We start from the raw sequence: 11,878 nt of genomic DNA, 5'->3' as shown, positions 1-11,878 counted from the left end.
TAAAACAAAAAATTGACAAACACCATGTCCATGTCCTACTTTGTTAATCCGACAAATAACATCTATACTGTCTCATCATTTTGTTCCACTTACAGGCTGAAGCTCCAAAGTATAAACCACTGTAAACCCATTTGTCGCTGTGTGTAAATACACTCATGTAGAAGTCAATGGTGTTTTAAAGGGCTCTTACAATAATGACGGTTTCACAAAACCCTTGTAAACCATCGATTTTAATTTAAGGTTACATTTCCACGTATTTAACTACAAATTGGATCAATATACAAGCTTATTAGGGCGTTTAAAGTCACAATTCAACACTATCAATAATTTTATAACATATTCCTCTGCATGCTTGTTCTTATCTATGAATAGTCCTACACCAAACAACTTACAGTACGTACCAATACTGCAGGCACAAGTTACCCACCTTTATATATATACAGTATATACACAGAGAGTATAGATCTATAGATATACTGTAGTCTTGCTCACCTCCAGGCCTCTGCTCTGCTTCTCCCCAAGGGACGCTGAGTGAGTGATGAGGGGGATGTGGAGCCTGGGAGATACCGGAGAGAAGGTTTTGGTGAGATTTGGTCCCGCTCTTTCAAACAACATCCTTATTCTCTTCATTTGCCACCTCCAGGACAATCTGCAGACTCAGAGAACAAATAAAAGAACAATGTACATAACACCATCGGTACGAGGTATTGATCCAGAGCCTGGTTTAAAGTATTATTTGTTGATGAACGCTTTTCAGGTCACTGTGGTGTTAAAAGATAGAGTAGAATAAGATGATAAAAGCAGCTGCACAAATATAGGATGTAATTTGACTTTTTACGTTGGAAGTAACAGCCTCTTCAAGAACATGCAGTGCAGCATTCTTGCTTATTTTAGTTCATTTACTGAAATGTGCCCCAGATATTAAACATTCTCACACTTCATCAGAATTTGCTTTTTTATTATTTTTGCAATGTGACTTTATTTATTTGCACAATCGGCCCCTGTGGGTTATCCATCTCCTCCCAGTTCTTGACAACTCCCCCCCTTCAGGGAGCGCTGTTTACACAAAAATAAGCACAAGACTTAAAGCAGCTACCACGGCATTAACATCTATTTTTGTATGTTTATTTTGTGCCGAAAAGTATGTGTACGTGTAGTATGCATACTATTTAAAAAGAAATTGTGAGCAGCGCATTCTTCAAAGTTTGTTTTCTAATTTAATAATACTCAACATGTAATGAAAACAAGAGAAATAGACAGACAGATAGATAGATAGATAGATAGATAGATAGATAGATAGATAGATAGATAGATAGATAGATAGATAGATAGATAGATAGATAGAAAAGGGTTAAACCCCATTACATTCTATCTCAATTAAAAGAGGTCTCAGATGACCAATGAATAAGTTATTTTATATGCAGGACGTTCCTCTTATAGACTTATACAGGATACAGGGTTAAAGAAATGAATTGCTGTTGAAGTGTTATTCCTTACATGTCAAAATCCAAACTCTGAAACTAAATAGTTGTATTTTAACTTTTATATGATACTTGTGATGAATCAGACTTTATAGACAAATTGACAAATTGGGTAGAAACTACAACAAGCATCTGGCAGCACTTATCCCATTTTGGAATGGTACAATAGAGAATGTGCTCTGGAGTAAAGTTTAGTCCTTAACCCGGAATATTTTTGTTTAAATTAATTCATAGGTTCTACCCTGTACGATCTTTCCATCGAAGATTTAAACCAGATATTTAATTCAACTGTTCTTTTTGTAACAATTCAGCTGAAAATGTCTCACATTTGTTATGGAACTGTTCTCAAACAGAAAGGTTTTGGTCAGACATGTTTTCATCCAATCCTTCTTCATTACAGATTTTTCTTATAGTTTTAAAGGGATAGTTCACCCAAAAATGTAAAAGCACTCATTATCTACTCGACACTATGCTGATGGAGGGGTGGGTGAAGTGTTTGAGACTTAAGACACTTTAGGAGTTTCAGGGGTGAGCGCCTTGTCGTCTCCCCAATGTTTTCTTTAAATATGACATATACATATGTGTTTTCTATCCTTTGTGATGTGTTTTATGTTTTGGATTCTGTCTTTAAACTGTGATCTAAGCAGGAAGTTCAGCCTGTTTCTCACAGAAGAGCAACACAAAGTGAACATGAGTCAACGACACATATAACAATATTGATCTTCATCGCTCTCTCCACTAGATGTCACCCTACGACCACACAAAACAAAGCTTGGGTGCCTCTATATTTTAAAGGGGTTAAGACGCACTTCACGTCCAACAGCCACAATAACAAAACCATTTAAAAAAAGACAAAATTAAGTTTGATCAAGCCTGTAAATTGTAGTAAACATAAGTTCATCCCTACAAAGACCTCATCAGTCATCCATGTGATACAGATCCCATGTATGACACTTAACTGACCTATAAACACGAGAAAAACAGGAGGTTCCATTGCATGTGTGTTTTTGTTTGTCCTGGATTTATTGTGCTTCAGCTGTTATGCCTGCACCCAGATGTGTCACATGTGCCACCACCACCACCCCCCCATCAAAGCACAGCTGGACTGACTCTAAACAGGCTAAACATGTCGGGGTTTTTTTTTTAAACACGTAAATCAGCGGAGTTAAAAGGTGAAAACAGGACGAGCAGGCGCTGGATGCAGATCTGATGAAACGATGCTCGGGAGGATGGAGGCAGCCAGGATGTGGCATGCGTGCATGACGTCATTTCTCCATGTACCGTGCGCCATTTTGGAAGCAAAAAAAAAAAAAAAAAATCACGGATAATTTCCGTGGTCCCTGACAGATCCGAGTCCTCACACTGATTGTGGATGCTATCTGTCCCCCTCCGCGGAGAGCTGCGCTGTGCGATCGGGCTGTTGGACGCGGTGTTCAGCCAGAGCTGCTAAATGAAGCAATGGCGGGTAAGCTGCTTTGTGAAGGGGGAGAGGGGAGAAGAAGGATCCACCTCACTTGGTGTGTGTGATGGCCCTGAATACTGCAAGTTAGCCTAGCCGAGGCTAGCGCTGGCGAGCTAACGGTGCTAGTTGTCAAACTGTGTCGCTGTCGCGGGGGTCGCTGCCGCCGCCGAGCGAAGCCCGAGCCGCGCACCCCGAACTGACGCTGTGCTCTCTCTCCTCCACAGGGGTTGCAGGAGGTAATGATTTCCAGTGGTGTTTCTCTCAAGTGAAAGGAGCGATAGATGAAGATGTTGCGGAAGGTACGTGGCTAACGCTAGCTTGGCAGGCTAAGGGGCTACATCGCTGGGGCAAGCTAGCTAGGTGGTGAGATGGTGATGATGCTGTGTGCGCGCTTCACATGAGATGCACGTTAGCTGGATGCTCGGGTGTGATTGAGTACGAGTACAGCTGTCGTGGCTGGCGTGAGTGTGTTTGTGGATCGGCTGCACAAAACGCCCTTTCCCCCTGTAAGTGACTGCACCGCTAGCTAGCACTGTATGCTAGCTGGCGGCTAAGCTATTAAAGGGGAGCGACCGTGTCCATGACGTCAATGTGCTGCGTCCATAAATTGTCCGAGTGACATCATGCGTGTTTTCATTCATTCACACATGAACGGGTGCGTGTTGTTTGTTGTGTGTCGTGCGTGTGCTTGTCACGTTCCCAATGAACTCAAAATGAATTAGCTGGATTCAGCATCATGTGAAAGAAGCATCATGGAGGAAGCTGAGCTGTGAGGTCTGACTCATGTGTGTCCATTTCCAGCTGACATTATCTCTACTGTGGAGTTCAACTACTCTGGAGAGCTGCTCGCGACTGGAGACAAAGGAGGCAGAGTAGTGATATTTCAACATGAACAGGAGGTGAGATCCCACACGACACACAAGGTTCACCTTCGTGTCCCAAGTCACGTCCGGACTCTGTGTCTGCAGCGATGATGTTGACACTTTGTTTTCCATGTGTTTTCTTCTTTCAGTCCAAGAATCGTCCGCACCTGCGCGGGGAGTACAACGTCTATAGCACTTTTCAGAGTCACGAGCCAGAATTTGACTACTTGAAAAGTTTAGAAATCGAGGAAAAGATTAATAAAATTAGATGGCTACCCCAACAAAATGCTGCTCACTTTCTACTTTCGACAAATGGTAAGAGTTCGATTTGTTTTCTTGACGTGACATCAGAGTTTCAAAGTGTCTCTCCATCACGTTCTTTAACCTGTAAAATTCCCAACTTTGTTCCTGTCAGATAAAACTATCAAATTGTGGAAAATAAGTGAAAGAGATAAACGGGCAGAAGGTTACAACCTGAAAGATGAAGATGGACGACTCAGAGACCCCTTTAGAATCAGCTCCTTACGGGTACGTAACCTGTCTTGCATATGAACATGGCTTTTAGAGGGTTTTATAAAATCTCGTCCTAACGGTGCGTGTTGCATGTCTCCAGGTACCAGTGCTGATGCCAATGGATCTCATGGTAGAAGCAAGCCCACGGAGGATCTTTGCAAATGCGCACACCTATCACATTAATTCCATTTCTGTAAATAGTGATCATGAAACGTACCTCTCCGCAGACGACCTAAGAATAAATCTATGGCACATGGAAATCACAGACAGAAGTTTTAGTATCCTTTTCCCTCTCCAGAAAGGAGACAGTAGATATGTTGTCAATATGTGTTTGCACTGTGTCGTGGTAAAACATAAGCCTGGAAGTTCCTTAACAGCGTGTTCCCAGATATTGTAGACATCAAGCCTGCCAACATGGAGGAACTGACAGAAGTAATCACAGCTGCTGAGTGCCATCCACACCAATGCAATGTTTTTGTGTACAGCAGTAGCAAAGGCACCATCCGCCTGTGTGACATGCGAGCGGCGGCACTCTGCGATCGGCACTCAAAGTGTGAGTAGCTCAACTGGGACACTGCAGTGTTTAATCAATTAACTATTTGATTGGTGGTAAAGCAATTTGTTTACGGATTGCGTTCAGGTTTTTTTAATCCCCATCCTGAGGATTTATTTGAAATAACATTTGATTTGTTTTGTTTTTCTTTTGAAGTCTTTGAGGAGCCAGAGGATCCGAGCAGCCGATCCTTTTTCTCTGAGATAATCTCCTCCATCTCGGACGTGAAGTTCAGTCACAGCGGACGCTACATGATGACACGTGACTACCTCTCCGTCAAAGTTTGGGACCTCAACATGGAGAACAGGCCAGTGGAGACGTATCAGGTGCATAGACATTTTTATACAGTGACTTTCAAATGCAACTGTTCAAGTGACAACTAAGAGAAGCTCTCCTTAATGCAATATTTATCTTATATGAGTGGAAAAACACGAAATGGTCGTTCTGTGTTCAAGCCTTTTTAACAGTGTCATTTCGACTACCTGTTAGTATTTCCCCCAAAGAATATAATAATGTCTGGTGTGCTGCTGTGTAGCTGTAGCTGTTAATGTTTATTCCTAATTTCAAATATATTTAAATTCACATCTATGAAATGAAAAGATACAGAAGTAAATATGATCCAATTGATGAATGACATGCATGCTCCTAGTGACTCACAAAAATAGTCACCTCAGGTGTGTTTGTTTAATCTAAGAGCAGTTGTGTTAAACCAGAGCATTTCCTGTGTTTGTGTGTGTCTATTTATTTAGTGATTCGAGACATGAGGCTCAAGTCCTTTGCTTTCTTTCAGGTCCATGAATACCTTCGCAGTAAGCTCTGCTCCTTGTATGAAAACGACTGCATCTTCGACAAGTTTGAGTGCTGCTGGAATGGCAGTGACAGGTCTGTGTTCTTGTATTTCCCTCACTATGACGTTTGTGATACATCTGATATATGGCACTTTTATAGCATTTCATGATAATCACTGTCCTTCTCTTTTGTCCATCAGTGCCATCATGACCGGCTCCTACAACAATTTCTTCAGAATGTTCGACCGCAACACCAGGCGGGACATCACACTGGAGGCGTCCCGGGAGAGCAGCAAACCGCGGGCCACGCTCAAACCCCGCAAAGTGTCCACCGGCGGCAAGAGGAAGAAGGATGAGATCAGCGTGGACAGCCTGGACTTCAACAAGAAGATCCTCCATACTGCCTGGCACCCCAAAGATAACGTGATAGCTGTGGCAGCCACCAACAACTTGTACATTTTCCAGGACAAAATCAACTAGAAGATTTGGGGCTCCCGAGGATAGGGCTTTTACCGTACCTGTGTAGTTAAGCCTACTACTTGTCTATCTGTATAAGAAGAAACAGCCTCGTTGTCCTCCTGGTGAAGAATTCGAAAGCACGTGTCTACTTTTTTTGCCACAGGAGGTTGATCCATAGGCCTGTTTTATTTTGAGTCTGAGCTTAGGTTGTTTTTGCCTTCGGCACCAGGGCAATCAACATGCCCCCCTGACCCAGAAAGCCCAATTCGGGTCTAATTGACGGAATGGCACTCCCTAGAGGTCAAACTCTTGAACGTTGGTGTTTGTGTTGACATTTTAAGCCTTCATTTCATGATTTAACAGCAGAACTCTCGGAAGCCCTTAAAATGACGTCTTGTCAGAGTTGTAACATCATTTCAAAGATTTCGGGCCCTCTGAAGCACGGATTAATGGCCAATAAGCCTAACTGTAACATTCCCCCATTGGTCATGTATTCAGGCCAAACTACTGGTGGAAGAGGCCCTGAATTTGGAAAGTGGACTTGTTTCTTTTCTTCCCCCCCTCCCTCCTCTTACTTTACCCCCTCCCCTGTCAATACGGTGACATAATTTCACTCACTGTATCTACTCAAGTACACCTTGTCATCCACATAATAAAAGAAACTAAAACTACAGATGTGTTTTTAAATTTAGATGTATTAAAACATGTTTATTGCTTTGCATGTTTTTATGTTGTAGAGAGGTGGACAAATGTTCAGTCAGACCACTGTCTTTTTATTTTTTTGGAGCAGATCTCAAGCAAACTTGTGACGGAAATACGCTTTTGGGGGGGCTGCCAGTTTCAGAACCACTGTTGGAGACAACCAATGAGGTGTTTGTGTCGAGAGATTCATTTTCTAGTTTTTGACCATGTTTTAGGATGCAGGCCGGAAACGTCATGGCACAAGATGGGGCCCAGGACAAAGGGAATCTGCAGCCTTAATACCTACTTCGATCAGTGACAGCTACAAGTTTATGTCCCCAAACGTTTTACAAACCTCATGTGCATTATTTGTAAATCCTATTTTATAGTTATGTCCTCATATACTGCTGCTATAGGTGGCTGTCTATGAAAAACACAGAGGAAAAATTGCACACTGTACAGTTTATGTGACAGAGTGCCTCCGAATCATGTAACGAGTAGGAAAATTCAGACAGGCCTCATACATGTGCCCTTATTCATTTATTATTAGGGATGTCACCCAAAATTTGAGCCGCGTATTGCAAATGTGGATCTTATCTCCGTAGTTGTGAATGCCGAAATGAAAGTTGACTACACGAAACATATACTGATGACATTAAAAACAAACACATAATAATGCATTGTCTTTGTCCATTGATTCCTAACATGGTGGCAATGTATTCACTTGTTTATTATTTTTGACCAAAGTTCAATAAAATTTTAATTGTGTTCATCTGCATGTGATCCTCCTTTGACAAGTCAGTTCCATGTTGTGTGCGTAACAATCATCAGCGGCCACTGAGTACGTGTGTTTCCTGCTTTTATTGTGAACGTTGAACAAAATGGACCACAGTTGTGCATAGAAAGTTAACATTTGATTTTCTGCAGTTTACAGTTGCATGGATTGGGAAATCGTTGATAAAAGCTCTGTCTCTCAAACTCTGAGCTAATTAAAAAATGTTTATCCACACCCTGATCTGAAAATTTACAAATAAAATGAAAATTCCTCCTCAAGTGAATTCTCATTGCAATAAGAAAAAAAAAAAACACAATGGCGAACAATATATATCAGCTCCCTAATTTGCAGATTTAAGGAGCAGGAAGCAGCAGTCGTCTCCAGGCCGGGACGACCAGCAAGCGGCAGATGATTGGTCAGTGTTGTGTTCAGGTGTCAGAAGCCACAGACAGCAAAGACAGATCCTTTCCTCTCCAAGGGGCCGCATGAGGCTCTCAAATCACATGGCCACATCTCCCTAGATCTTCCAAAAGCTCCCATTTTAAGGCATGCCAAGATGGTCACATCAAGGTGACACCACACTTCTACTTAGTAGGTGTTGTGGGAGGTTATACGCTTCCCAATGTATATCCTGAAAAAGGAAACATAAACGCAGAGAATTAAATGGTGCTGAAAGTAAAATATACAAAAAAATAGGAGTTCAATTTTAAAAGACACAAATAAATGTGTATTACCATAAGGAGGGTGTGTTTTCACCCGGTCTATTTGTTGGTTGGTTTGTGTGTTAGCACGATTACTCAAAAACTACTGAACAGATTTCAATGAAACTTTGTGCGGGGATGGGACATGGGCCAACAAAGAACCACGTAAAATGTATTCACAATTATTTTAACATTTCGAGATGGGGTGTTTTATTTGAACAATTTCATCAATAATGCATGGATCTTAGAAAAACTCAAGCATTTTTAGGGGACTGATATCAATGCAATCTGTTGTGCATCCACATAAAAGTCCAGATCCAGCAGATTTAAACTGATGGGCCTTGGCTGAGGTATGTGCTCGACAAAATGAGACATGGTGGTGTGTTTCTCTACAAATTACTGATGGTGCTTAGCAGACAAGGCAGCTCAATATCCCTTGCTGCCCATGGCAACCTATCTAACAGTGCACCTTGTCATGCTTTACTCAGAACAACTGCTCTGTGATTTTATTGGTCAAAGAATTATTAATAGCACGTTACAAAAGTACATAAAAAGTGGTGTCACGCCAGCAAAATTCAAAACTCACGACTGTAATCTATCACGGTACAAACAAATTGACGTGCCCTTTTAATACAGAGACACACGCTGGACTAACACTAAATTATTCATGTTGCGTTGGTGCAATTAAAGGTGTTTGGATCAGTGATGTTTCCAAACAGGAAGAAAACAGGTCTATATTTCCATAGATGCATCAATTGTATGTGGCCCCATATTCAGGTTTTGAAGAGTTATTTAAGGATCTTCCAGCAGTTGCATTTAAAGATTACTATTAAGTGTTTTTAGAGTAAGAGCTACTGTAAAAATTGCCAGAGTGAGCAATTAAATGATGGTGCTTACCCTAGGCCAACAGCAAGTATGTGAGAAATGATTAATGAGGGAAGGAAAAGCTTCAGAAAGTCAGCAGAGAGGATTCCTCCCTTCTTCATGACGCTGGTGTTCCTGATGCTGAGAGGGGTCGAGTGCTTAGCGTGCTTCAGCAGGAACTCCCTACAGAGGAGCACATTAATCTTTCATTGTTTTGAATTCATTAAAATTGACGAGTACCAGTTTAATGTCACACTGACACCTTTGCTCACACAGACTTTTTAAATGATGTGAATTTAAATGATAAATCGTGTGATAAAATAAATAAGCTCAAACATGTAATTAGCATTTGGTAATTACCCATTTTTGACTGAAATATTAGAATAATTACTCAAATTAAATCAAAAAAAGAATACCACATGCATTAATAATAGTAAGCAAATTAGGGAACATACTTTGGTGGATTGTTCTCAGGTCGACTGGACCAGTCCCAGATCCAATCAGCGTTTTTCTTCATCAGATTCTCTACTTCCCGTCTTGTTTCTTGGAAGTCTTCATCTGACTGTAAACACACCCAGCATCAAAATATATATAAAAACACCATCTACTGTACAGTATCAAATTAACTGTTTAATAAAAATGATGGGCAATTTGGGTTGTATTCATAGATTTTGACACAGGTCAGTACAGATCAATGTGACATTTTGATTTCTGTTAACTCTAAAGAATTTCTGTTCCTGAGTGAAGGTTGTGGTTATAAACTCCACTTTGTGAGCAGAGAATTATAAACAGCAAAACATTTTACAAATCAGAGCTTAATTATGTATTATACCTTCTCACTATGCACAATGCAAAAGCATTATAAGAAAGCAAGGGAGAGGAAAAATATAAAAAGATGATAAACAAATACAAAACTGAGATGTAATTTTTCAAATTAAGTTTTTTAAAAACACATAAACACATATATATATATATATATATATATACATCTTTGGCCCCCATGGTAGTCAGTAAAAATTGCTTTAGCCTACACTATTTTACATATACATATTTATTTGCTTTGCTCCATGATTATTTTGCCATCTCTTACTTTGTTTTGTACCAAATTGAATATGTTTACCAAAATCAACAGAAAAAAAGGTTCTTTATGAAAATTATATTGTGATAATTGTTGATATGTTTGATCACCCACAACTGTACAGATATAACTCTACCTGTGAGCTGTTTCCCTCTGAGCCCCTCCACAGGACAAGTGGGGTCTGTGCTCTGAGTGGGCTGATGAGAAGAACAAGAAGAACAAGAAGAAAAAGAAAAAGAAAAAGAAAAAGAAAAAAAAGAAGAAGAAGAAGAAGAAGAAGAAGAAGAAGAAGAAGAAGAAGAAAACAACATGTTAATGCAACTCTGGAACACCACTCATTCACCATCTGGATTACACAATGCACAAGGGACAAACAAACTAATTTTCCCACAGACCTGTTGCACTTAGAGCTCCCCCTGGAGCTGCTCCTGCCCGACTCGTGTTGTGCGTCCAGCAGCATTTTCTCCACGTCACCCTCCAGGATGGACGTGGGGATCTGCTCCTGACTTCCGTGATGACTTGTACTTTGGGAGGCGTTGCCACTGAAATGCAGCTCGACCCAGGAACCTACACATCACACACACAGTAAAACAAGGTCCAGCAGTGTCATATCACTGGGCTGTAAAACCTTGGAACAACACACAGGCTACAGTTGATCAATAAACTAAAATGTCACTGGGCTGACAGACTGTCACCACTACTGCCTATGTCTATCTTTAATTTATTTTATATTTTTATATCTCTAGTCTTGTATTTTCACTTTAAAAAAAAACGCATACATCTGCTGTACCACAATTTTGCAGGCTGTGTTAGTCTAACGCACAACTTTGTTTAGCTTGAGTTATTCATCCTTAAATCTGTATTTATATTTGGCTTCAATCTGCCTCGGTTACTTTTGTCTTTTAATCACATTATACTTAAAATATTGCATATATTATATTATATATTTGTCAATATTTATTATTCTTCTGCTCTTGTGTTTGAATCTATCTATCTGTCTAATAGCACAGTAAATTAATTAATCTATCAACTATAACAACAACCTGTCCTTTAACAGCTGTGCCTCCACTTCTTATCAAGCAAATACAAATGTCAGCTTTCTCCTCTCGTTAGCTTTAAACCTCAGGCTCCTCTCGCACAGCTAGCTTAGCATCGTCCACACAGCTAGCCCGTGGTGTGTTGTTTACAAGCTACCGTTAGCATGGACCCAGCTGAGCTACAGGCTGTTTCTTACCTTGTAAAGCCTCCTCAGATGACGCGTCCTTCTGGAGCGACATGGCGCAGGTGAGACGTGGCGGCCCCGCACTGTTTGCGCAGCTTTCTCTTCGTGAACTGTGGCGAAACCTGCCGCGAAGCCGCTGGAAGAGCCGACGTCCACAATAACAATGACGCAACAGCGTGTTTACCTGCGAGGTGATTGGCTGAGAGGGAGGAGGGCAAGACCGAGCGCGTGTCCGTGTGTCCCGGGGAGCGGGAGGGAGCACGGGACACACTTCCGCAACAAACCTCAATAAATGTGACGTAACCTCGTGTGGCCTCAATTAGGGTTAGGGTTAGGGTTATTGGATCAAATTACCTCATTTTACCTTTTACCTTATATATCATAGCAGATCCACATACATGTCTGCAGAGGGCAGCCATAGCATTCACAAATTTCCCT

General features: G+C 41.0%; 2 protein-coding genes across 2 annotated transcripts; one reads left to right on the top strand and one right to left on the bottom strand.

Annotated features, from left to right (window-relative positions):
* Positions 1–2,764: 2,764 nt before the first annotated feature.
* Positions 2,765–7,568, top strand: ppp2r2d (protein phosphatase 2, regulatory subunit B, delta). Its single transcript, XM_035172612.1, has 10 exons — positions 2,765–2,946; positions 3,168–3,242; positions 3,745–3,842; positions 3,956–4,121; positions 4,222–4,334; positions 4,420–4,597; positions 4,708–4,872; positions 5,029–5,198; positions 5,663–5,754; positions 5,861–7,568. Exons 1-10 carry the CDS (start codon positions 2,940–2,942, stop codon positions 6,138–6,140), a joined length of 1,344 nt encoding a protein of 447 aa, XP_035028503.1. The 5' UTR covers positions 2,765–2,939; the 3' UTR covers positions 6,141–7,568.
* Positions 7,569–7,642: 74 nt separating this feature from the next.
* On the bottom strand, positions 7,643–11,640 carry bnip4 (BCL2 interacting protein 4). The gene is made up of 6 exons (XM_035172614.2): positions 11,453–11,640; positions 10,614–10,785; positions 10,355–10,415; positions 9,596–9,702; positions 9,174–9,323; positions 7,643–8,206 (listed from the first exon to the last, which is right to left on the bottom strand). Exons 1-6 carry the CDS (start codon positions 11,493–11,495, stop codon positions 8,164–8,166), a joined length of 576 nt encoding a protein of 191 aa, XP_035028505.1. The 5' UTR covers positions 11,496–11,640; the 3' UTR covers positions 7,643–8,163.
* Positions 11,641–11,878: the final 238 nt, after the last annotated feature.

This window comes from Hippoglossus stenolepis, chromosome 12 (genome assembly GCF_022539355.2).
Source record: "Hippoglossus stenolepis isolate QCI-W04-F060 chromosome 12, HSTE1.2, whole genome shotgun sequence".
NCBI lineage: Eukaryota > Metazoa > Chordata > Actinopteri > Pleuronectiformes > Pleuronectidae > Hippoglossus > Hippoglossus stenolepis.
This window is presented reverse-complemented; position numbering and strand designations above follow the sequence as displayed.

Bases quoted from the DNA above. Each gene is read 5' to 3' on its own strand.
- bnip4 (XM_035172614.2), bottom strand. From the start codon at position 11,495: ATGTCGCTCCAGAAGGACGCGTCATCTGAGGAGGCTTTACAAG. The intron at 10,416-10,613 runs GTCTGTGGGAAA...TCTTCTCATCAG, and splicing joins GGGAGCTCTAAGTGCAACAG to CCCACTCAGAGCACAGACCC. The intron at 8,207-9,173 runs GTAAGCACCATC...TTCCTTTTTCAG, and splicing joins ATACTTGCTGTTGGCCTAGG to GATATACATTGGGAAGCGTA.
- ppp2r2d (XM_035172612.1), top strand. The intron at 3,243-3,744 runs GTACGTGGCTAA...GTCCATTTCCAG, and splicing joins AGATGAAGATGTTGCGGAAG to CTGACATTATCTCTACTGTG. The intron at 4,335-4,419 runs GTACGTAACCTG...GCATGTCTCCAG, and splicing joins TTAGAATCAGCTCCTTACGG to GTACCAGTGCTGATGCCAAT.